General features: G+C 44.1%; 1 protein-coding gene across 1 annotated transcript in view; it reads right to left on the bottom strand.

Annotated features, from left to right (window-relative positions):
• PPP1R21 (protein phosphatase 1 regulatory subunit 21) overlaps positions 1-27,500 on the bottom strand; it is a 247,552-nt gene that overhangs the window by 57,933 nt on the left and 162,119 nt on the right. Inside the window, exons 13-15 of the mRNA XM_082252349.1 lie at positions 19,994-20,086; positions 14,692-14,819; positions 309-461 (exon numbers count right to left, since the gene is read on the bottom strand). Of these exons, the coding sequence (XP_082108475.1) occupies positions 309-461; positions 14,692-14,819; positions 19,994-20,086 (374 nt within the window). The remainder of the gene's footprint in view (positions 1-308; positions 462-14,691; positions 14,820-19,993; positions 20,087-27,500) is intronic.

Genomic DNA, 27,500 nt, shown 5'->3' with positions numbered 1-27,500 from the left:
CAGGTAGGACAGCGCTCAGGGCAGATTCTGCCTATTTATAATGCAAACCTTAAATATCACAATGCTAAGAAGAGTCCTGCAGCAGACATTCTACTGGCATGAAAACAAATTAATGCTGCAGGACCAGACTTGTTCAGCACAAATTGTCAGCAGTATCTGCTCCGCATCTAAATATTTAATGAGCTGAGCCGGGCCGTCTCTCTGCTCAACGGAGATGTCTGCTTTTGAAGAGACAATATTTGTTCTCTAATCAGGCAGCGACGCAGGTTAAGGACTACAGCGGCAGAAGTTTTACTCTGTATACAAACCGTCTTTAGAGCTTTCATGTACTGGGCGGCTTTCTGCTTGTATTGAAGCATCATCGCAGCAGAAAGCGGCTTAGTGAACCCTTGGCCTCCTTTTGGTCCGTAACTCAACGATGACATGAAATAGTCCAAGTTATTGCTGAAGAACGTCGCCATCTGAAAAGAGAGAGAGAAAAGGAACTCTGCTGAGAAATGTTTGACTGCAACTAAAATTCTACTATAATATATATATATAGTGCAGCGCTAGAACACATACAAATATGATAATAAACTCAACATAAATAGATAAGTTGAGTACAATAAATATATATATATATATATATATCTCATAAAAAATTTAAATTAAATTAAATAAAATACATTTTTTTTTTTAACTTTTATGATATATATTTATTTATTGTACTCAATTTATCTATTTATGTTGAGGTTTTTTTATCATATTTGTATGTGTTCTAGCGCTGCACTATTTTTTACATGGATTTATTGCTGGAAGTTTGTATTTTTCCCGATGCTAGGTGCTCCCCTCATTAGCGCTGTGTTCCTTAGTTTATGGTTTCTATATATATATATATATATATATATATATATATATATATATATATATACACACACACACACACACACACATACATACATACACACACTGCATCCAGAAAGTATTCACAGCACTTCCATTTTTCCACATTTTGTTATGTTAAAGCTTTATTACAAAATTAATTCATCATTTTCCTCAAAATTCTACAAACAATACCCCATAATTAAAACATAATACAAGTTTGTTTGAAATCTTTGCAAATGTTTTAAAAATAAATCCCATGAACACAAGTATTCACAGCCTTTGCCATGACACTCAAAAGTTGAGCTCAGATGCATCCTGATTCCACTGATCCTCCTTGAGATGTTTCTACAACTTGATTGATTGGAGTCCACCTGTGGTAAATTCAGTTCATTGGACATGAATTGGAAAGGCCTCCGAGACAGGATTGTACTGAGGCATAGATCTTGGGAAGGGTACAAAAAAAATCACTGCAGCATTGAAGGTTCCAATGAGCTCAGTGGCCTCCATCAACCGTAAATGGAAGACGTTTAGAACCACCAGGACTCTTCCTAGAGCGGGCTGCCCGGCCAAACTGAGCCATCGGGGGAGAAGGTCAGGGAGGTGACCAAGAACCCGATGGTCACTTGACAGAGCTCCAGCATTTCTCTGTGGAGAGAGGAGAACCTTCCAGAAGAACAACCATCTCTGCAGCACTCCATCAATCAGGCATGTACAGTTCAGTGGGCAGACGGAAGTCATTCCTCAGTAAAAGGCACATGACAGCCCGCCTGGAGTTTGCCAAAAGGCACCTGAAGGACTCCCAGACTATGAGAAAAAAATACCTCTGGTCTGATGAAACAAAGATTGACCTATTTGGCCTGAATGGCAAGCGTCATATCTGGAGGAGACCAGGCACTGTTCATCACCTAGCCAATACCATCCCTACAGTGAAGCATGGTGGTGGCAGCATCATGCTGTGGGGATGTTTTTCAGTGGCAGGAACTGGGAGACTAATCAGGATCGAAGGAAAGACGAATGCAGCAATGTACATAGACATCCTTGATGAAAACCTACTGCAGAGCACACTAGACCTCCGACTAGGGCAAAGGTTCATCTTCCAACAGGACAACAAACCCTAAGCACACAGCCAAGATAACAAAGGAGTACTTACGGGACAACTCTGTGAATGTCCTTGAGTTGCCCAACCAGAGCCCAGACTTGAACCCGATTGAACATCTCTGGAGAGATCTGAAAATGGCTGTACACAGATGCTCTCCATCCAACCTGATGGAGCTTGAGAAGTCCTGCAAAGAAGAATGGAAGAAACTGCCCAAAAATAGGGGTGCCAAGCTTGTAACATGATATTTAAAAAGACTTGAGGCTGTAATTGGTGGCAAAGGTGCTTCAACCAAGTATTGAGCAAAGGCTGTGAATACTTATGTACATGGGATTTTTTTTGTTTTTTATTTTTGATAAATTTGCAAAGATTTCAACCAATTTCTCTCATGTTGTCATTACAGGCTATTGTTTGTACAATTTTGAAGAAAGTAATGAATTTTATCCGCTTTGGAAAAAGACTGCAACATAACAAAATGTGAAAAAAGTGAAGCGTTGTGAATACTTTCCGGATGTGTATATATTTTATATATATATATATATATATATATATATATATATATATATATATATATATATATATATATATATATATATATATATATATATATATATATAAATAAAACGATTATTCGTTAAAAAAAAAAAAAAAAAATATCATGATCTTCAACCCCCCCTCATGATCTTAATCCAGCATTTCCATGATTCATGTACCATTGCAGAGCTGTTCTCTGCTCAGAGCGGTCAAAAAAAAAAAAAAAAAAACAGCCGGCAAAGTTTATCACAACGTTACTCAGAGCTGAGATAAACATTGTATCATTTTGTTCTTTTAGATCAAAGGGATGAACTTTACAACTGTAAATGGGGTCAGTTTAACCACTTCTAGACTAAGGATTTTTCCGACACTCGTTGCTTACAAGTTAAAATCAATATTTTTTCCTAGAAAATTACTTAGAACCCCAAACATTATATTATATATATATATATATATATATATATTTTAGCAGAGACCCTAGAGAATAAAATGGCGATTGTTGCAATATTTTATGTCACACTGTATTTGGAAAAGAAAAACAGCAAAGTGAGCCTAATTTTTTTGTATAATGTGAAAGATGATGTTACGCTGAGATTTCATTACCTTAAATTACCTTTGAACTGTCTATTTTTCAAAAAAACTGGTCATTTGGGGATATTCGTGCTGTCCTGGCATTTTAGAGCCTCAAGAAGTGATAGGCCGTCGACACATCAGGATTGATCAATTTTCAAATATAAATATATATCCAAAAGTATTGGGACGCCTGCCTTTACATGTTCATGAACTTTAATGGCATCCCAGTCTTAGTCCGTAGGGTTCAATATTGAGTTGGCCCACCCTTTGCAGCTATAACAGCTTCAACTCTTCTGGGAAGGCCGTCCACAAGGTTTAGGAGTGTGTCTATGGGAAGGTTTGACCATTCTTCCAGAAGCGCATTTGTGAACTCAGGCACTGATGTTGAATGAGAAGGCCTGGCTTGCAGTTTCTGCTATAATTCATCCCAAAGGTGTTCTGTCCACTTGAGGTCAGGACTCTGTGCAGGCCAGTCAAGTTCCTCCACCCCAAACTCACTCCTCCATGTCTTTATGGACCTTGCTTTGTGCACTGGTCCAAATCATTTGGTGGAGGGGGAATTGTGTTGTGGGGTTGTGTTTCAGGGGTTGGGCTTGGCCCCTAAGTTCCAGTGAAGGGAACTCTTAAGGCACAAGCATAACAAGACATTTTGGACAAATTCATGCTTTTAACTTTGTGGGAACAGTTTGGGGATGGCCCCTTCCTGTTCCAACATTACTGCGCACCAGTGCACAAAGCAAGGTCCATAAAGACTTGGAAGAGCAAGTTTGGGGTGGAGGAACTTGACTGGCCTGCACAGAGTCCTGACCTCAACCCAATAGAACAGCCTTTTTCAAGCAGGGTGCCCAGGTTCCTTGGGGTGCTTTCAGGTTTCTTCATGGGGTGCCTTGGCAAATTACTTAAAAAATTGTATACAAGCCAGCAAGTGGATGAAGCCCGCTATTTAGTTACAAAAGCCATGGGTTTTTATTGCGCACCATTACAACATTCCAGCCGCTGCCATTCTAACAACCAATGATGTACTTGGTTGATAGGTAGACACTGAGCACCGGCACATCATACTTTTTTTCCCCAATCCTACCCCTCTCCGTCAGCACTGGGATCACATTAGCTGCTTGAGGGACAGAAGTTGAGGTAGAAGAGAAACATTGGAATACTAGTCAGTACCATTTTACAAAGGTGTATTGGCTTTGGAAGAATAAATTACCTCTAACATTGGGTGTCCTACGTGTGTGGATGTTGCCGTGTTCTGGAAAACGTTTAGTTTTTTTACATTTTTTGATGGGGTGCCTCAAGATTGTCCATGAATTTAAAAAGGGATGAATTTTTCGGGATGAATTAGAGCGGAGACTACGAACCAGGCCTTCTCTCCAACATCAGTGCCTGATCTCACAAATGCTCTTCTGGAAGAATGGTCAAACATTCCCATAGTCACACTCCTAAACCTTGTGGACAGCCTTCCCAGAAGAGTTGAAGCTGTTATAGCTGCAAAAGGGTGGGCCAACTCAATATTGAACCCTACGGACTAAGACTGGGTGCCATTAAAGTTCATGAGCATGTGAAGGCAGGGGTCCCAATACTTTTGAATATATAGTTGAAAGTTGATTAATCCTAATTTACCGAAGGCATATCTCATTTTTGAGGATCTAAAATGCCAGGACAGTACGGATACACCCAAATTACCCCTTTTTGGAAAGTAGACAGTTCAAAAGGTAAATAAATTGATGATGCACTACTGTGATTAAACTAAATAAATAAAATAATAAATGAATCTACGATTTGTGTGTGTCGTTCTTTTGAATACACTACAATATAGATAAAACGTCAATAGAAGTTATGTTCAACACAATTAGGCTACATTCACACCTGAGCGTAGCGTTTTCACGCGGTTTTTACAGCGATTTTACTGCGATTTTTACCGCGATTTTTGTGCAGGCGTTTTTAGATTGAATAGAGATCAATGGAAAACGCCTGTAATCTGCCCAAAAAGAAGCTCATGTACTTTTTTGAGTGTTGGGCGTTTTGTATACAGCATCAAAACGCTCAGATGTGAACAGGGGCCATTGAAATGAATAGGATTTGTCTTGTTGGGCGTTTTGAGAGCTGATCCTAGAGCAGAAAAACTCCCCAAAAACGCCCCAAAACGCCCAGATGTGAACGGAGCCTTAATCATCAATCCTGTGTACAATGTGACTATATACATACAATCATCGTAAGGTTCAGACATTCAAGTACTAAAGCCAAACCTAAAAGTTTCCTGCGATATCCCATATACAGGCAATCCCCGGGTTACAAACATCTGACTTACAAACAGAGGGAGACAACAGGAAGTGAGAGGAAATTTCCCCCTAGGAAGGGAAATTCACTTCTGGAAGAGTTATTATGGGGAAAAAGGTGTCTCCACTGAAGCTTTATCAACAATCATTGATTCCCCAACAACCCAAAATTTTCCAAATCGAATTATTATAGGGACAGAAAGTGAAGGGAAATCTTCTGAACAGGGGCAAAGACAGCAAAACAAAAAATGGTACAGGCGTGTTAACTAGTGATTGACCGATATCGGCTTTTCGTAGCCGATACCGATATTTTGGTCATCGCGTATTGGTATCAGCTGATATGCGCCGATATTTTCATACATTTAAAAAATGTTTTTTTTTTAATTGACAGGTACTCTTGTGGAGGGATCTGGGGGGTCTAAAAGACCCCAAATCCCTCCTCTGCACTTAAAAGCATTCAAGACGCCAACTTTGGCTGTTCTGAATGCTGTCATTTTTTTTTAATCTGGCGCCGAGTACCCGGAAGTGATGTCATGACATCACTTCCAGGTTTTTGCATGGAGACCCGATCAGAGCCGAATGCGGGAGACCCGGGCGAGCAGCAGAAGGCGGTGGCCGGGGGGACGTCCCCTCCAGCTTCTTGTAATGACAGCCACGCGGCTTCTCAGCCACATCGGTTGTCATTACAAGACAGCCGACCGTCGGCTATGGACGCCGGTACCGGGGTGATGCCTCTATCTGCGGTCATCACTCCGGTATAAGCACTTTCCTGAAATATCGGCAATATCGGTCACCTTGGTGGCTGATTCCGATATATCAGGGAAAGTGCAGATTGGCCCTCGATATATCGGCTTTGCCGATAATCGGTCGATCTCTAGTGTTATCCCTTCCCTATGCTATCCAAAAAATGTAAAAAATGGATTTTTGTAAAATCTTACCGTAAAATCCTTTTCTCTTAGCTCATTGACAGACGTAGTCCTCGGTGATACACCACCTTCGGGTTATGTTGCCTCCACAGGAGCAGGACTAGACAGGAAATTAAAAAGCTCTGGCCACACCCTAGGGGCAGTCCCAGAGGGTATATCCTCTCTCTCTCTGCCTCAGCAAATCAGTTATGTGAAAAAGCAGTCTTTAGAGATTTTAACCCAACTCAAAAAAACAGAGGGGCGGGGACTACGTCTGTCAATGAGCTAAGAGAAAAGGATTTTACGGTAAGATTTTACAAAAATCCATTTTTCTCTAGCGCTCATTGACAGACGTAGTCCTCGGTGATACACCACCTTCGGGACGTCCCAGAGCAGTATCACAACTGAGGGGTGGGAAAATGGAAATCAAATCCCAATCTAGAAGGCCTAACCGGTGCCAACTAGAAGTTTACAATGCTCATCCTTAATGATGAGACTCAACAAAAAAAGAGAAAACAAATTTTTTTTTTTTTTTTTTTCAAACAGAAAAAAAAAAACCCTCGAGGTAGACCACCGGTCTCCTCAAATTGCGGCCTGCAAAACCTTGCGGCCAAATGAGGCATCCGCCGATGCCGTCACATCAATTTTATAGAATTTTGTAAAGGTATGTACCGACGACCAGGTGGCCGCCTTACATACCTGGACCACTGACGCCTGATGGCGAAAGGCCCAGGAAGTACTGAGCGCTCGAGTGGAGTGTGCCCTAACAGGGAACGGAGGACTCTGACCCTTAATAGAATAAGCCTGTACCACCGTCTGTCTAATCCATTTGGCAATAGTCGCGGCAGATGCAGGCAACCCCTTTCTGGGGCCATCCGTGATCACAAAAAGTGAATCCGTCTTACGGAATGATTCCGTAGCTTTCAGGTATACCCTGATTGCCCGAACCACATCTAAGGAATGCAACGCATGTTCCCGATGATGCTTGGGCTGCGGACACAAGGAAGGTAGTACAATATCTTCATTCAGATGAAAATCTGAAACCACCTTGGGAAGAAAAGATGGCTTAGGATGAAGTACTACCTTATCCCTATGAATCACTAGGTATGGGGACTGGCATGATAATGCAGCCAGTTCTGACACCCTGCGAGCAGAAGTAATAGCCACCAAGAAGGCCACCTTCTGGGATAAAGTAAGCAAGGGAATCTCCCTGATGTTTTCAAAGGGAGGTTTCTGTAGAACCGACAAAACCAAATTAAGATCCCAAGGCGGTAAGGGCGCGCGGACTGGAGGAGCCAGGTGCCGCACCCCCTGGATGAAATTCCGCACCAAGGATTTGGTAGCTAAAGGCTTCTGAAAGAAGATTGCTAATGCTGAAACTTGACCCTTGATGGTGCTCAAGGCTAGCTTCTGCTCAACCCCCTGTTGCAAAAAGGCCAATATTCGAGACACCGAATAGGTACGTGGAGGAAATCCTAAAGATTCGCACCACGCAATATAAGTTTTCCATGTGTGATAATAGACTTTGCTGGAAGTCGCTTTCCTTGCTTTAATAAGGGTAGGAATGACTGAAGCTGACAAACCTCTGTCCTTCAGTACTTGGGTCTCAATGGCCAGGCCATTAAACCCAGCGACTGTAAAGCATGATGGTAAATTGGTCCTTGAGACCACAGACACTCCCTGAGACGAAGTTCCCACGGAACGTCTACGACTAACATGTCCAAGTCGGCCAGGCCGGCTTGAGGAGGCCAGCCTAGAATTTCTAGGACCACTGGCGCTGATTGGATCTGAACCAGGCGTCCCTAGAGGTACCTGGCCCCGACCATCCGAGAAAGTCTGGTCGTTTTCTGTTCCCACACATTTATCAGATACCTGATAGTTATCAGGAAAGGTGATCTTTTCTGGTTGAACCTCAGGGACCGAAGTCACCCGACTAGAGGCTACTTGGCCTATCTGGTCAACCAGATCCGATTCCTGTGAGGTATCGGGACTAATCTTAGGAAAAGGTAAAGGAAAAGATCTATTCAGGGAACGGTAATTACCGCTTCCTGTAGTACTTAAATGTTGGAAGGGAAGAATCGCACCGGTAGTAGTGGTCGATGCTCGATCTAATGTCCTGAATACCGGTGAAAACGTCCCCCCACCCTGAAACCGGGTGGGGGCGCACCTTCAGGCTGTGTACTCCTTTGCTTCGGGTTTGGCTGGGTTGGTCCTTTGCTTGTCCGACCAGCCCTTCTTGAACCCTCCTGGAGGAGTCTTGCCTTTCCCGCTAGTACCAGCCGGGCGCCCTTTATGGGCGGTAAAGAAAGGTCCTCGCTTGTTGCGAGGTCCCTTAGCTTTAGCAGCCTGTGGCAAAAAAGTGCTCTTGCCCCCAGTGGCATCCTTAATGATTTCATCTAGGTTGGCCCCAAATAGACGATTCCCCTGAAAGGGGAGATTTGTCAAGGTCTTCTTGGAACCTAGGTCAGCTGACCAGCATTTTAACCACAGCACACGTCTGAGGATCACCGCTGTCTTAGATGCATGCCCTAATAAGGGAGTAGTGTCCAAGGCTGCGTCACAGATAAACTGTAGCCCTTGTATAATCTGTTCCATCAAATCAGATGTCTCCTGGGGAATATCTTTTCCCCTAAGATCTTGGCGTACCATTTTCGCCCATTCCGTAAGTGTCTGGGAAACTAGCCCAATAACAATTACTGGTCTAAAAGCTGACCCTATCAGAGAGAAGATGGTGCGGGACTCTGCTTCCATCTTTCGATCCACCGGATCCTTAAAGGACGAAGTGTCCTCCACTGGAATAACCGTGGCTTTATTCAGCCTGGAAATAGGCGGATCCACGACTGGTGGTACCGTCCATTTCTTAATGATGGATTCCTCAAACGGATAGCGTCTAGCAATACGCTTGGAAATAGTAAAGGTACGTTTAGAATGCTCCCATTCTCCTTTAATCTGATTACCGAAACATTTAGGTACAGGAAAAGCCTTCATCGTCTTGATGGGCTTATTAGTACCAAAAGGAATCTCTGTTTCAGTTGCCTCTGCCGGTAAAGCCTCAAGTTTTAAGGTTTCCTGCACTGCCACAACTAGTGCGTCCACCAATGCTTCTTCCTGAATAATAGCAGGAGAAGAAGCGTCCTCCTCACTGTCTGAGGGGGCTTTACCTGGGATAACAGCCCTTGCAGAGGAACCTGCAACTGCCGTGACTACCTCTGAATCTGAGTCAGAGGTGTCAGATGGTATAGGGGTAGGCGGGGGTCGCTTCCTTGACCCCCGTCCCTGACAGGCCGCCTCCACCCGAGCCACCATAGACTCCAAAATTGCTGTAAATGACTCTATACTCTGTGCACCGGCGGGTCCCGTGGCCCCCTCGAGGGAAACAGGTGGGGGAATATGTGTGGCAGGGTCCATGATAACTCCAGTTACTTCCTGGATAATATAATTCAAAAATAAAACTTTTTTTTTTTTTTTTTTTTTTTCGACCCCCAGCGCCACAAAAGCCCCTTAGTGTTACCTGCTAGGGATCCCTATCGATCGAGAGAGAGAGAGATAGACCCCCAGGCTCACCACTTGATGCTCAGAGTTTAACTGCAACAGGTTACAGCGCTGTCTTAACAAACAGGAAGTCTTTTGGCTGGCTGCCCAGGAAGAAAGGAGGCGGCTCCGCCCCTCTGTGCGCCTTCCGGCGCCTCCCCCAAGCTCCACGAGGTGTTTGGATCACCTCAAACATGGCCGCCCCCATGCTGGAGACACGAGGCTACGCCAAAATGGCGGCTCGTGCGATCCAGCAAAAAAAATGGCGGCGGCCCGTACTGAATAGCGGTGTGCTGCAGGGCACACAACACTCTCACTGCATGGGGATATGGCGTGGTTGGCGGTACCGGCCCTGGCGGACCGCATGGCCGTTCGGGAGGCCTGCTAATAGCTGGAGATCTGATTAGGAAGGCAGTCTACATGTCCGTGGCTTCTGACTGGTAGGTAGCTTATTCTTAACCCATAAGATTCCCAGAATGCCACAGATTACATCTTTAAAACATGTATACAATTAGATTGTTAGCTCCCAAACCAAGCCTCCTGGCTTTTTGCACACATAAAATCACACTCAAAGTAGGAGGATCTGTGTCATGTTGTAGGATAGAAAGGGACTCTATCTTACCATACAGAGAGGGGCCCGCATTCACCACAAAACCCGTCAGGGGGAAAGGGGGAACATACTACTCACCATACCGGAACCAGGCGGGCACCAACTCCTGACAGTACCCCTCTCCACCGGGGCGGGAGGGCTGTCGACCGATACGGACGCCGTGACTCATGGTCTTTGGCGTTTCAGCGAGACGTTTAACTCGCGTGGACAGTCCTTTAATGGGACTTTGTCGCGGCCGACCCAGCGCGGAGCTATGGCCTGCACGCGCTCGTAGGCTGAACTGGGGTGACCACCGGATCTCAACATCCAGCCCGTCGCCCAGTTCAGCTTTCTTGCTTGAAGATCTCACAGGAACACTGGAGAAAAAAGCTGTCTAAAAAAATCCTTTAAGAAAAAATTCTTGCCAGGACCTAAGATCCCAGCAAGGTGTCTAGGTCCTTACTCCTAACTAGACAGAAAATAACTGATTTGCTGAGGCAGAGAGAGAGAGGATATACCCTCTGGGACTGCCCCTAGGGTGTGGCCAGAGCTTTTTAATTTCCTGTCTAGTCCTGCTCCTGTGGAGGCAACATAACCCGAAGGTGGTGTATCACCGAGGACTACGTCTGTCAATGAGCGCTAGAGAAAATTATTTTTCTGGATGGAGCTACACTTAAAAAATGTACATGTTTCGACTCACAAATAAATTCAACTTAAGAACAAGCCTACAGACCCTATCTTGTCTGTAATCCGGGGACCGCCTGTAATGGTTTTTAGACTCTCTTTGATTTTTCAAAATCCTGTGATGGTGAAACACCCACACCAACAATATCGCAATGTGCTTCTATTTCTACTTAAAGTGGAGTTCCACCCTTTTTATTTTTTTTATTTCTTTTTTTTTTTGTACAAGTTTCACTCTTCTCAATGCCCCCCTGGTGTACATTCACATACACATAAATGGATAAGAATAATGCAATACCTTATTTTATGAGATCCGGGCAGCACTTCCGGTTCCGGCCCCCTATGTGATTAAGTCAATAGGCGATTCCAAAGGACTCCTGGGATATCAGTGCTATATCTTCCAGGAGTCCACGGGAAGGGCTCGCTGTTTTCCCCAACTGCACTTGCCTATCGGGGTCCCCTGACATCACCATTGCTATGGCAACCCATAATCAAACTGCACCGTGCAGTGTCATTACAGCGCAGGCGCGAGATCGGGAGGTGCATGCTGGGTAGCCAGTTGCACCTAATCCCAAAAATGCACATGAACGGCCTTCAGATGTCCACATCTGAGATGGCCTCTGCCTGCTTCCGAGATCATGTAAGATATTACTATTTTAAAAGTAACCATTATGAAGACCGTAAGGACAGTATGCAAATATTAATGTGCAAGTAATGACAATCACAGGGGAGCTTTAAAAAAAACAAAAAAATTGATTAGAGGGACTGGAGCTCCGCTTTAAAGATCAGGCTTTTTCTTCACATGTAACAATCCAATTTTTTTTGCTAGGAAATTACATTAAACACTTTAGCCCCGGAGGATTTGGCTGCTCAATCACCAGGGCCTATTTTGCGATTCGGCACCCAAATGAAATGGACGTCCTTTTTTTCCCCACAAACAGAGCTTTCTTTTGGTCGTATTTGATCACCTGTGTGATTTTTACTTTTTGCGCTATAAACAAAAAAAGAGCGACAATTTTGAAAAACAATATTTTTCACATTTTTATATATGACATTCCCAAAAAAAAAGAAAAAAATTTAAAAATCTAAATTTTTTTACATTTTAGGCCAATTTGTTTTTTGCTACATATTTTTGGTAAAAAAAAAAATTGCAATAATCGTATTTTGATTGGTTTGTGCAAAAGTTATCGCGTCTACTAACTACAGGAAAGATTTATGTCATTTTTATTGTTTTTTTTTTTTATTTTTTACTAGTAATGGCGGCGATCTGCGATTTTTAGCGGGACTGCGACATTGCAGTGGACAGATCGGACCCCTAACTGACATTGTAAACACTTTTGGGGGGACCAGTGACATAACTACAGTAATCGGTGCTAAAAATATGCACTGTTACTGTACTAATGACACTGGCAGGGAAGGGGTTAACACTGTGGGTGATCAAGGGGTTAAATGTGAGCCTAGGGGAGTGATTCTAACTGTGGGGGGGGCATGGCTTGTGAAATGATCATAGAGACCTGTGAGCCTATATAGAAGGATCACAGGCACTCTGTGATCATTCCAGAGAGAATAAGAGGTCAGCTGTGTTTACGACAGCTGACCGTTCTTCTCTCTCAGTGGGGAGCGATTGCGGGTGGCAATCGGAGCTGCCTGTCCCGTGCATCGGAGTCCCAACTGCTGATAGGGGCAGGAGCGCGCCACCCCCTAGATGCAGGTGTGGGACCGACGTAGGTCTACAACGTTTTGCGCAGGAGGACCAGCCTGCCGCAGTAAATATGGGGTGGGCGGTCCAGAACTGATTAACCACTTGCCGACTGCCTAACGCAGATCTACGTCGGCAGTCAGCCCCTCACAGGCAAAGCGACGTAGGTCTACGTCGCTAGCTTGTGAGGGTCTTGGGAGCGAGCGCGCGCCACCGGAGGCGCGCTCCCGCGTGGTCACGCACCCCCCCGCGCGTGTGCCCGGCGGACCCGATGTCCGCCGGTCACTCTGCGATCGTCGGGGGAGAGGGAAAAAGTCAGGCGGCTTGTGTAAACAAGCTGCCTGTCATTCTCCCATGTGTATGAAGGATGATCATATGGATCTACTATGTAGAACCGTTAATCACTGTTCATACATCTGAAGCCACAGCCAATCACAGTAGAAAGCACGCCCCTAGGGACACACATAGCCCCTCCCTTTCAAAAAAAGTTAACCCCTTCAATGCCAGTGTATTTTTACAGTAACAGTGCATATGTATAGCACTGATTACTGTAGAAATGTCACTGGTAACCCCAAAAGTGTCAAAAATGTCAGTCAAGGGTCCGATCTGTCCGCCGCAATGTCGCAGTACCGCAAAAAAAAAAAAAAAAAAAAATCGCAGATCGCCGCCATTACGCGTTAAAAAAAAAAACAACAAAAATCTTTCCCTTTGTTAGTAAACGCGATAACTTTTGCGCAAACCAATCAAAATACGCTTTTTGCGATTTTTTTTTTACCAAACATAGGTAGCATAAAACAAATTGGCTGAAAATGTTAAAAAATTTTGATTTTTACATTTTTTTGGGGGGAATTTCATATAAAAAAAATGTGAAAAATATTGCTATTTTTGCAAAATTTACGCTCTTTCTTTGTTTATAGCGCATGATTAAAAAATTGCACAGGTGATCAAATACCACCAAAAGAAAGCTCTGTTTGTGGGAAAAAAAGGACGCCAAATTCGTTTAGATACAGCGTCGCACGACAGCGCAATTGTCCATTAAAGTCACGCAGTGCCGAATCGCAAAATACCCCCTGGTCAGGAAGGGGGTAAAATCTTCCGGGGCTTAAGTGGTTAATATGATCCATTAAACTTTATATTTTTTTTTTATAATTTTGAGGTCTTCGGCGTCCTTGCCCTCAAAGTCCTGTTATTACAGGGGGGATCTTTTTGTTCTAGTTTGCTCCTTTTGGGATAAAGTTTTTGCAAGAATAAATAAAAGCTGATCATTTTAAGCACCCCAGGTCAGTGGTAAATGTTTGATCTCATTCCTGAAAGGGATACATTCAGCTGGAGAGCTTGTTCTTTTGAAAAATGACAGACTTGCTGGCTGGATCACCAAATGAATATAGAAGAAAAAAGCTTAAGGCCCCTTTCACACGGGAGAGTCCGTCGGCAGACTCCATTTATCTCAGCGGGGAATAATCCGCCGATCCCCCACTGAGCAGGCGGGCGGCAGCTGTGTCTCCATGTTGTGTCCGGAGACAGAGCTGTCAGGTCCCCGCTGTTCTCTATGGGGGAATCGGATGGGAACGGACCGTCTGTCCGTTCTCATCCGATCCAATCTGCTGGACAGATTTGACAGATCAGATCGGATGTCAGAGGACATGTCTCCGCTGATATCCGATGCCCCATAGAGATGCATGGGGCATCCGTTCAGATCCGCCAAAAAAACGGACAGGCGGATCTGAACGGTCTGAAAGGGGCCTAATAGAGAAAACTAACGCAGCCATCATATCTAAGAAATGGTAAGCTGCAATATAATAAATGTTGGCTTTTGGGTTTAAAACCGCTTTAATTATAAGGATCAGTAGAACAGCCTAAGCAGGAGTCAGAGCAAGACCCTAGAACCCGGATTCCATAAGGTGGGATGAGAGTAATGGAGACGATGGAACGGATTTCACTACCTTGCTGGCTGCGTTGGTAAGAGCAACTAGTGAAGACAAGATGCAATCATTTGTAGTTTTAAGTTTATCGGTGGCGGACGGCAGATCCTGTTCAAGTGCAGCTTTATGAGTGTAGTGCTTGGAAAGCTCTGCAATGACAAACAAGTAAAGTATAAGTGTGAGCATTCTCCGGAGTAATACAACTAAAGCCTAAAAGTAGCAGCAGAATCCACAGCTTATATATGAAGCTACAATGAGAACAGCGGTGCCAGTGAGGAATGACAGCCAAATTTAACTAAAAGGGTCGTCTGTTCGAATCCCAACCACAACACCACCTGCCTGGAGTTTGCATGCCCTGAGCGAGTTTCCTCCGGGTACTCCAGTTTCCTCCCACCCTCCAAAGTCACGCTGGTACGCTAATTGGCTCATGTCCAAATTGTCCCTAGTATGTGAATGCGAGTTAGGGACCTTAGATTGTAAGCTCCTTGAGGGCAGGGACTGATGTGAATGTACAATATATATGTAAAGCACTGTGTAAATTGATGTCACTATATAAGAAACTGTAATAAATATTTAAACATTTTAGGTAGATTGGGGAAAGTTTCCCTATCAGTTCTTTACAGTTCATCTCACAGGAAGAATCCTTCACAGTCCTCCAGCCCACTTGTTAACACCTTGGCGTTGGTGCCTCCCGGCCCTTAATGGGGTCTAAAATGCCGGGAGGAGGGATTTATGATCATGTGACTGCCGTGATTGGCTATCTTGTCAAGATTTTTCCATTAGCTGCCGATAAATGCGTCGGGAGCGCGCAGGGCTTGATCTTTCAGCACAACTGTTTTTGCAACGGGGTACACAAATATGTGCCCACTTGGTGCAAAGGCCCACCCACCCAGAGGCCACATATTTGTGTGCCGTTGGTGCCAACAGGTTAAGAGATTTATTTATTTTTTTTCTTAGAGTCCTTTGCTCAAATGATGAGGATGAATTCCAGATATGGATATTTTATATATAGTCATGAATTGATTCAGCTTGGATCAATGTAACTCTGAATATACCACATGACTGTATAGACACGGCTACTCCAGTGATCTCCACTTGATCCTGGGTCCCACACCGAGCAGCGTAAAGCTGCCGCATTATGAACATAGGAGGTCAGCCGTTCAACACGGGGGCCATTCAAAATGTTTTGCATTGGTTGGGCAACTCAAGGACATTCACAGAGTTGTCCCGTAGCAACTCCTTTGTTATCTTGGCTGTGTGCTTAGGGTCGTTGTCCTGTTGGAAGATGAACCTTTGCCCCAGTCTGAGGTTGAGAGCGCTCTGAAGCAGGTTTTCATCAAGGATGTCTCTGTACATTGCTGCATTCATCTTTCCCTCTATTCTGACTAGTCTCCTAGTTCCTGCCAATGGTATTGGCCAGGTGATGAGCAGTGCCTGGTTTCCTGCAGCCAAGAGGCTTACCATTCAGGCCAAAGAGTTCAATCTTTGTTTCATCAGACAAGAGAATTTTGTTTCTCATGGTCTGAGAGTCCTTCAGGTGTCTTTTGGCAAACCACAAACGGGCTGCCATGTGCCTTTTACTGAGGAGTGGCGTCCGTCTGGCCACTCTACCATGCAGGCCTGATTGGTGGAGTGCTGCAGAGATGATTGTTCTTGGGGAAGATTCTCCTCCCTCCACAGAGAAACGCTGGAGCTCTGTCAGAGTGACCATTGGGTTCTTGATCACCTCCCTAAGGCCCTTCTCCCCAATCGCTCAGTTTGGCCGGGCGGCCCGCTCTAGGAAGTGTCCTGGTGGTTCCAAACTTCTTCCATTTACAGATGATGGGGGCCACTGTGCTCCCTGGGACCTTCAATGCTGCAGAAATTTTTCTGTACCCTTCCCCAGATCTGTGCCTTGATACAATCCTGTCTCGGAGGACTACATGGCTTGGTTTGTGCTCTGACATGCACTGGTAACTGTGGTGCCTTTTCAATCATGTCCAATCAATGGAATTTACCACGGGAGGAGTCCAGTCAAGTTGTAGAGCATCTCAAGGATGATCAGTGGGATGCACCTGAGCTCAATTATTTGTGTCATGGCAAAGGCTTTGAATACTTCAGTACATGTGATTATTTTTTCTAAATGTTCAAAGATTCCAAAAAAAAACACTTTTACGTTGTCGTCATGGGGTATTGTTTGTAGAATCTTTAGGAATATAATGAACTTAATCCATTTTGGAATAAGGCTGTAACATAACTAAATGTGGAAAAAAGTGAAGCAATGCAACTGCAAAAAATATCTATATCTGGAATTCATCTTTAACCACTTTAATACAGGGCACTTCCCTCCCTTCCTGCCCAGGCCAATTTTCCCCTTTTAGCGCTGTTGCATTTTGAATGACAATTGCGCGGTCATGCAACACTGTACCTACACCAAATTTATGTCATTTTCCCCCCACAAATAGAGCTTTCTTTTGGTGGTATTTGATCACCTGTGCGATTTTTACTTTTTGCTAAACAAATAAAAAAAGACCGAAAAGTTTGAAAAAAAAAAAAAAGTTTTTTTGTTTATGTTATACAATTTTTTTAAATAAATACGTTTTTTCCTGCACTGATGAGCACTGATGAGACTGCACTGACAGACACAGATGAGGAGGCACTGATGAGGAGGCACTGATGGGGTGGCACTGATAGGCGGCACTGATAGGCACTGATAGGTAGCACAGATATGCAGCATTGGTGGGCACTGATAGGCGGCACTGCTGGGCACTGATAGGCGGCATTGATGGACACTGATAGGTGGCACTGACGGGCACTGATAGGTGGCACTGACGGGCACTAATGGGCACTGGTGGGCACTGATGGACGGCACTGATGGGCACTGATAGGCGGCACTGGTGGGCAATAATGGGCACTGGTGGGCGACACTAAAGGATGGCAATGATGGGCACTTGTGGGCAGCACTGATAGGGAGGACACTGGTGGGCATCACTGATGGGGAGGGCAATGGGGGGCTGATTGCCATCCCTGGTGGCCATAGTGGGCATCCCTGGGGTCATAGTGGGCATCCCTGGGGTCATAGTGGGCATCCCTGGTGGATCTAGTGGCACCCCCCCCCCCCGAGGGTCTGCACTAGTAATCAATGATCTGATTACCAGTGCCGACCCCCCCCCTGGCAGGGGAGCCGCCGATCCTATTTACTATGTGACCAGCTGTGATTGGACACGGCTGATCACATGGTAGAGAGCCTCTGTCAGAGGCTCTTTACCGAGATCGGAGATGCAGGGTGTCAGACTGACACCTCGCATCACCGATCGCCGCTCTGCGCACCCCCGGGGGGCGCCCAGAGCTGTGTTATCCTGCCGCCGTCATATGACGTCCGGTCAGGATAACACAACCACATTCCCGCCGTCAATTTGTAATAGGGCGGGCGGGAAGTGGTTAAAGGGATTGTAAAGTCTTTTTTTTTTTTCCCTACAAAAATAAACTTAATACTTGCCTCCTATGTGTAGTTGGTTTTGCACAGAGCAGCCCAGATCCTCTTCTTGGGTCCCTCTTCGGTGCTCCTGGCCCCTCCCTCCTGTTGAGTGTCCCCACAGCACACAGCTTACGATGGGGGCACCCGAAACGAGTCAAAGCTTCCTGTGGCCATTCAGACATGGATCCCTGACCCAGCCCTGCCCCCTCTCTCTCCTGATTGGCTAGCTGACTTTGGTTTTCTGAGCCAATCAGGAGGTAGAATCTCGGACAGCTGATAAACGTGTAGAAATCGCTGGACAGAGAGGGACCTCAGGTAAGTGTTAGGGGGGCAGCTGCATACAGAAGGTTTATCTTAATGCATAGAATTTGTGTGTGTGAATATATATATATATATATATATATATATATATATATATATATATATATAGTGTTTTGTTCATTCCCATTTTAAACTAAATGGCTTGTTTTAACCACTTAAGCCCCAGGCCTATTTCTGACACTTTTTGTTTACAAGTTAAAATCAGTATTTTTTCGTAGAAAACTACTTAGCACCCCCAAACATTGTATATATATTTTTTTAGCAAAGTCTCTGGAGAATAAAATGGTGGTCATTGCAATATTTTTTGTCAAGCGGTATTTGCGCAGCGGTCTTTAAAACGTCACATTTCACTGCATTTAAAAAAACTAAACAGCAAAGTTAACCCATTTTTTTCTATATCGTGAAAGATGATGTCACGCCGAGTAAATGGATACCCAACATGTTATGGTTTAAAATTGCGCACACCCGTGGGATGGCCACAAACTACGGTCAATAGAAATCTCAATAGGCGATGCTTTAAAAAATTTTAACGGTTACCAGTTTAGAGTTAGAGTGTAGCTCTTTTTTGTAATTATTGCTCACGCTCTGGCGATCGCGGCGATACCTCACATGTGTGGTTTGAACAGCGATTTAATTTGCAGCTCGACTTCCATATAAGCTTTCATTCGTGTGCGAGCTAACGGTGACAGCTAAAAAAAATGTTTTCCTATTTATTTATTTATTTTTTTAACTTTATTACAGGTTTTTAAAAAAATAAATAAATCTGATCACTTTTATTGCTGTCACAAGGAATGTAAACATCCCTTGTGACAGCAATATGCAGTGACAGGTACTCTTTATGGAGGGATCAAGGGTCTAAAAGACCCCAAACCCCTCCACTACACTTCCATGTATTCAAAACGCTGAAAACGGCATTTTTGAATACAGACGTTTTTTGAATCTGCCGCCTTTAGCAGCCGAGTAACCCGGACGTGACGTCATGGACGCCGCCTCCGGGTTACGTCATCGGAGACCCGATCGAAGCCGCATCCGGCTTAGATCGGGACTCCATCCAGCCGGCGGACGTGCCGGCTGGGTGCTCGGGTCTCCCGGTGGGACGGGAGACCCGGGCAAAGCCGCGGAAGGCAGCGGGAGGGGGGGACGTCCCCCTCCCGCTCGCCGGGGTAACGATCGAGCGGCTCCTGAGCCGCATGGGTCATTACCGCCGGAAAGCCGACCGCCAGCTCTAAACAACGGTACCGGGATGGTGCCTCTAGCTAGAGGCCATAACCTCCGGTATAACCCTGCAAAGTCAGCCGACGTACGGTATGTCACTAAGTGGTTAAAAGGTGAGGGTTGACATATACTTTAATACAGATACAGTTTGTATGGTGAGAAGGTGCAGATTTGGAGCTGTGAAGTACTTAAGGCTCACAGGCTGTATAGAGTTAATTTTTCAAAAAAAAAAAAACCTCTTTAGAAATACGCCGGTGATAATGTTCTGTGTTCATCGGATTACAGAGAGAAGCGATGAGCGAATAAATGAAGGATTGTTCTAAACATTACCTTTCAATATATCATGAAGTCCATGGAGAGCGCCTGAAATCTGTGTCAGGATGGAGCCATAGTTGGCTCTCAGCAGACCCTCTGGATTTGTGCCTGGAATAATTAGTAAAAATAGATTATTAGGATGGGAATCAGATCATTAATATTGCAGAAAGCCCCTGGGGACACACTGTATGCTAATGCTGGATTATTACACGCACTCCACACACATCTATTGAGGACACCGCACACAGCACTGGAGGATTATTAAAGGGGAGCTCCGGCTTACGGAAAATGTTGGTTTGGGACCAACCTGCAGTTAGAGGTTTCTGGAGTGTGCGTTTTTGTAGTTTAGGGAAGATTACAGTCTGTTACAATGGCCTATTGTGTTGTCCATGTCTTCTTTATAACTTCTAATTAAAAGTCTGCAGTGAAAAGTCTCATCAGAGGATATATTTAATGGGAAAGAAGGGATACCAAGAGAATTACTAGAAGGAGAAAGAACTGCAATAAAGGAGTCCAGGGAGGATGACAAGGAGGGGGAAAGGTGAGGAGCATTCTGGGAGATGGGATGCCTGGGTCAGTATTTTCCTACTTAACCACTTCTGGACCAGAAGATTTTCCTGCTTGACCAGGCCCTATTTTGCGATTCGGCACTAAGTTACTTTAAAAGACCCCAAACCCCTCCACTACACTTCCATGTATGCAAAGTGCCGAAAACTGCATTTTTGAATACAGCCGTTTTTTTAGTCTGCAGCCTTTAGCAGCAGAGTAACCCGGAAGTGACGTCATGGACGCCGCCTCCAGGTTACGTCATCAGAGACGCGATCGAAGCCACTTCCAGCTTAGATCGGGACTCCATCCAGCCGGCGGACGTGCCGGCTGGGTGCTTGGGTCTCGCGGTGGGACGGGAGACCCGGGCAAAGCCGCGGAAGGCGGCGGGAGGGGCGCCGGGGTAACTGTGTTACTTTAATGGACAAATTACGCGGTCATGCAATGCTGTACCCAAATAAAATTGATGTCCTTTTTTTCTCACAAATAAAGCTTTTTGGTGGTATTTGATCACCTGTGCGATTTTTATTTTTGCGTTATAAACAAAAAGAGTGCGTTTATTTTGAAAAAATATATATATATTTTCCTCATTCTGCTATACAACATTCCCCCATAAAAAAAAAACAATAAAAATAAAAAATTTTTAACATTTTAGGCCAATTTGTTTTCTGCTGCATATTTTTGGTAAAAAAAAAAAAAAAATCGCAAAAAGCGTATTTTGATTGGTTTGCGCAAAAGTTATTGTGTCTACAAACTACAGGAAAGATTTATGTCATTTTTGTTTTTTTGTTTTTTACCAGTAATGGCGGTGATCTGCAATTTTTTTGATGGACTGCGACATTGCGGCAGACAGATCGGACCCCTAACTGACATTTTTGACACTTTTGGGGGGACTACAGTAATTAGTGCTAAAAATATGCTCTGTTACTGTAATAATGCCATTGGCAGGCAAGGGGTTGATACTGTTGGTGATCAAGGGGTTAAATGTGAGCCTAGGGGAGTGTTTCTAACTGTGGGGGGGGTTTGGGTTTTGAAATGATCACAGAGACATGCGATCCTATATAGCAGGATCACATGGTCTCCTCTGTGATCATTGCAGGCAGAAGGACGGTCGGCTGTGTTTACATCAGCCGTCCGTCCTTTTCTCTCAGTGGGGAGAGATTGAGGGTGTCAGATGGCAATCGGAGCTGCCTGACACACGCGCCAGCTTCCTTCCCCGCTGATGATGGGGGGGGGCGGGAGCGTGGCGGCGTCGACAACGCGCTCTCCCCCTAGCCCCCCCCCCCCCCCGACCAGGCAGATGACGCTTATTACCGCGATTTTACCTGGGAGAGCAACTCTGCCGACGTAAATAGACAGTAAGCCGACATCAAGTGGTTAAGAGTCCCTTATGGGGACCCTGTCATTTTTGCTGTATGCCCATTGTCTGCCTTGGATTGCCAGACACATCTTTCCTAAATCATCCATATATTCCTTGTTTCCTTAAAGTGGATGTAACCCCTCACATATACCCAGTGAAGTGAACAGCCTCAGATGATACACAGAGATGATACAAATCCCCCTACATAAGTTTTACTTCTATATGTGCTGTCTTCAGCTTTCTACGCAGTTTAGAAAGTGCACCTCCAGTTAGAATCTTCTCTTCCTGATTCACCTATGGGAGGGAAGTTTGGCATACACTGTGAGACAGCTGATTGGAGGAAAGGCACACACCCCCTCTCCACATAAGCAGAGAAAGGAAGAATCATGCAGAGCTGTGCTGTGAATAGACCAGCTCTCTGCTAATCTATTTCTATGCACCCACTCGGCACAAATTTCAGACTGGTTTTATCTCTGTTGACAGGGAACTTGTCAGAAGGTATCATGCTGATAAAAGAGGAATGGAGAAGGAGAAAGACATGGGACTTAGAGCTTTGGAGAGAGACAAGTAAATACTACAGATATATGATTTGCTCAGGTCAATTTTCAATAATTGGGTTTATATCCACTTTAAAAGACTGTATACACGTTCCTACCTGCACCCTGTGTTTTATCACCTGCATAAGATGCACACTGATCATGTAATTTCATGGTGTCACTTGTTGCCCTGTACACGTAGCCTATAGTAGAGTAAATTCACATTCTGGTGTCAGAAGTTTCAGTTTAACCACTTGACCCCCGGAGAGTTTTACCCCCTTCATAACTAGGCAATTTTTTTGCTATTCAGCACTGCGCTACTTTAACTGGCAATTCCTTGGTCATGTAACACTGTACAGAAACTAAATTTATATTGTTTTTTTCACACAAATAGAGCTTTCTATGTGTGGTATTTATTTAGCAGTGGGCATTTATTTTTAGCTATATAAACGGAAAAAAAACCCGAAAATTTTGAAAATAAACATTTTCTTAGTTTGGGTACAACAAATAATCTTTGTTCATAAATTTAGGCCAACATGTAGGCTGCTACATTTCTTTGGTAAAAATAACCCAATACAGAGTATTATTTAGTCTGTGAAAGTTTTACAGTCTACAAACATATATATATATATATATATATATATATATATATATATATATACACACACACACACATATATACACGTACAGTATCTCACACAACATCCATAAGCTCTGTGATGTCATCATGGAGGAGTGGAAGAGGACTCCAGTGGCAGCCTGTGAAGCTCTGGTGAACTCCATGCCCAAGAGGGTTAAGGCAGTGCTAGAAAATAATGGCGGCCACCCAAAATATTGACACTTTGGGCCCAATTTGGACATTTTCACTTAGGGGTGTACTCACTTTTGTTGCTAGTGGTTTAGACATTAATGGCTGTGTGTTGAGTTATTTTGAGGAGACAGCAAATTTACACTGTTAGGGCTCTTTCACACGGGCGATCCGATCAGATCCGCCTGTCAGTTTTTTAGGCGGATCTGATCGGATCCTCCATGCAGCTCTATGGGGCAGCGGGTGTCAGCGGAGACACCTCCGCTGACACCCGCTGCCATCCGTATCCGATCCTGTCCGTGAAATCTGGACGGATGGAAACCCTATTTTTCCATCCGTTCAGTAATTGGATCGGATCTGATGAGAGCGGACAGGCGGTCCGCTCTCCTCCGATCCCCCATAGAGGGCAGCGGGGGCTGAGACTACTCCCTCTCCGCTCTGCAAGCGGAGACGGAGCTGTCATCCGCCGGCTTAGCGGGGATCACGGATTGATCCCCGCTGAGAAACACGGATCCGCCTACGGAGGCGGACCATGTGAAAGAGCCATTATACAAGCTGTACACTCACTACATTGTAGCAAAGTGTCATTTCTTCAGTGTTGTCACATGAAAAGATAGAATAAAATATTTACAAAAATGTGAGGGGTGTGCTCACTTTTGTGAGATACTGTATTTTATATATATATATATATATATATATATATATATATTTTTTTTTTTTCAAATATCTTTTATTCAGGAATCTTAAAGGTACAGACAGACCATTACACATAATCTTCTACATGTTACATATTTTTCTGTCGCAACATACAATATAACTTCTTCCTTTATTATACCTTCAAAATCCCTTATTTTTTCCCCTTTTTTTTCCCTTCCCTCCCTCCCACCCCTTCCCTCCAAAGCAAACAATAAAAAAAAAAAAAAAAAAAATCTATTCCTGTGTATAGAGATGGTGTTCCTTCAATTATTATCTTTTCTACCTCCTCTTTTTCTCCTCTTTCTTTCTCCTTTCTTTTTCCTTCCCTCCCCTGATTATTTTACATATATTGTTTCCCTTCTTCTGAGTCTAGGAAGTCAGTCCATGCTTTCCAAATTTTCTCATATTTTCCCTGCTTATTTTGTGTTGTGGCAATTAGTTCTTCTAGTCTCCCATTATCCTCGATCCTATTTATCCACTCTCTTATCGATGGGGGTTGTATTTTTTTCCAGCTACCCGGGATGCCTGCCTTAGCCGCATTTACTAGGTGTGGTATCAATGAATTCTCATATTTACTTGCTGGTATATCCGAGACATTCAACAAAAAAAAGGCTGGATTTTCTTCTATTTCATATTCTACTACCTTCTGCACTATAGATCTCACCTCTGCCCAATAAGTTTTTATCTTAGAACAGGTCCAAAAGATATGATATAGTGTGCCCACTTCGTTTTCGCATCTCCAGCATAAGTTGGATTGGTTTGGAGACCATTTTTGTAATTTCTTGGGCGTAATGTACCATCTTGTTATAAGTTTGTAGTTCATCTCTTGTATTTTAGTACATTTAATTGGGCTAAAGGTAAACCTCAATATCCTCTGGATCTGTTCTTTTGTCAAGTTACAACCTAGGTCTCCCTCCCACTTTCTCACCCAGGGTAATTCTGGTTGATCTTCTGGGTTTATCAATAATCCATATGCAGCCGATAAAGTGCGTGTTAGTTTCCCTGGTTTTACGCAGGCCTGCTCAAATCTGGTTAGCTTCCTATCAAACTCCTCTGGTTTAGGTATGGATCCCAGGTAATGGTATAGTTGAATAGCTTGCCAAAATGGCAGGTTAAATGGGCCTTCCTCATCCATCAGTTTAGTCACTGAGGGCCACTTTTTTTTGTATTAAGAATGATGAAGCCTGTATCTGCCCCTTTTCCCTTAATGATGTAAACCTTTTGCTATCTAGTCCCAACGGGAATAGGGGGTTACCTAGTATTGGGTATAGGGGAGATCTCTCCGTTGTTAATGTGTGTATATATATATATATATATATATATATATATATATATATATATATATATATATATATACACACACATACATACACACATCTATAGTTGAAAAAATGATCTATCCTTTATGTACCGACAGTTATTTCTTGAACCCCTAAATGCCAAGCCAGTACAAATACTCCCCAAATTACCCCTTTTTGGAAAGTAGACAGTCCAAAAGGCATGGCGAGTTTTTTTAAGTTGTAATTTTTTTTGTCACAATTTTTTGGAGATTGAAATGAAGAAATAAAATCTTTTTTCTTGTTTGTTTTGTTTACATACTGTCACCAGTGCAATTCAGTGTCATCATATGACTGGTGTGGTGGTGATCAAGAAAACTAACTGGTGACAGTGTGTAAAAAAAAAAAAATTGAATTTATGTTTGATTACATTTTTAAAAATTTTTTTTTCTTTTTACATACTATCAGAGTAGTTCAGTGTCACCATAGTGACACTGTACTAATCCGCTAATCTGGGGGGTGATCAGGGATTTGTGTTTTGTTTAACATGGTTATTGCTTATAACAGCGATGATCACTGTTATAAGCAACTAGTTTTAACTGTCATGAATGGCTTTCATTCATGACAGCTTGCATACTAGCTTACTAACCCTCTTGGCGCCTCGTATTGTCACTTACTTACTATTGTGATGCTGTGATTGGCTACAGCTAATCACATTTTACAGGGTACCAGGTACCATGTGATAGCTTTGGTCCAGTCACATCATCACAATAGTAAGCAAGCCGTCACTGAAACTGGACCCAGCGGTCATGGGACGTGCCTAAGTACCAGTACGTCGCTGTTGCCCAGAAATGTACTGTGGGCAAGCGGCAAGTGGTTGAACATGAGACATGCTGCATGGCACTGCACAGGTTATTACATTACCTATGTCTGTAGTCTGACACTTTCTGTAAAGAAACTACATATCCCACAATCCCTGGGTCTCTCAGTCTGGTGCTCTGCAAGTGAAAATTAGTAACTAGATCTTATACAGACACAAGCAAGCAGAGCAAGGAAGATATGCATGTAAATCACATTAGCCTTCCCATATTTATGATTTACGAGACATGCACTGGGCACTGTGACCCAGAACAAAAGTTGCTTGTCTGTTTGGCAGTTAGGGACAAGTTAGGTGATTGAGTACATGGACACAAGGGAGTCGATCAGCCATGACATTACAACCTGCAGCTACAACTTGTGAGTCCATTATTACAAGGAAAGGCAAAAGGGTTGAACAAAGGGAAATGGTTTGATTCCCTCCATCAACACCGACTTTGTTCCCTCACCCTGATCTGGCGTATTCTCTAAGCAGGAGCTTTCTCAAATGTCAGAATACAATGATCACTGCTGCCAGCTATAGCCAGCGGCAGCGATTATATGAAAAAAAAAAAAAAAAAAAAAAACAGACAGGCAGTTTGAACTGAAGTTGACTGACAGATCGACTTCAGTACAGGAACAAAAGAGGATGTGTTGGGCGCTTGTGCCAAACGGTGGGGTCCCCGCTTGGATAGAAGAAAAGAGGGGGGGAACAATCAGGACTTCCAGGTGGTACAAAGTTCCAATGCTATCACGGAGGGCAGCGCTGTAGACAGGCAGAAGCCGAAATCCTGCTGGTACACAAAAGAAAGAAGTTCCATGTACATAGCGCTTCCGCCCTCAGGCCGAACCAGCAGCCAGGGAGATGACGCAACCTCAGGGAAGCCAATGGGGGGGAGCCGGATCAAGCTCGGACATCGGTAAGCCGCAAATCCACTGATGATGACGTCACGCGTCATCATCAGTGGACTTGTCTGAGGAAGGAGCTTTGTGCGCATGCTCCGAAACGCGTTACGTCATCATCAGTGGACTTGCGGCTTACCGCTGTCCGAGCTTGATCCGGCTCCCCCCCCATTGGCTTCCCCGAGGTTGCGTCATCTCCCGGCTGCTGGTTTGGCCTGAGGGCGGAAGCGCCATGTACATGGAAGGGACTCTGGAGCCATGAGGATAAGCTACTGCCTTAATGCAAGTTTGTAATGTATGTTATGTAATAAACCTTCACTGTTACACTCAGCGGCACCTGTCCTTCTTTCTTTTGATCGACTTCAGTACAACCAGCCTGCCCATTGATGGATCGAAAATCCAGCCAGCCAGTTTTAATCTGTCTATGGTCAGCTTTAGATCCTTTTTCAGGTGTTTGTTTTTTTTTTGTGTTTCCCTGATGACCTCCCTTTTTTTTGTCCTGGTGACCAACCTAGAAAGTGATGGGAAACACGTGATGCAA

This window comes from Pelophylax lessonae (genome assembly GCF_965119305.1).
Source record: "Pelophylax lessonae genome assembly, chromosome: 3".
Lineage (NCBI taxonomy): Eukaryota > Metazoa > Chordata > Amphibia > Anura > Ranidae > Pelophylax > Pelophylax lessonae.
The sequence above is the reverse complement of the archived record's forward strand: the minus strand, read 5'-3'. Positions and strand labels throughout refer to the sequence as shown.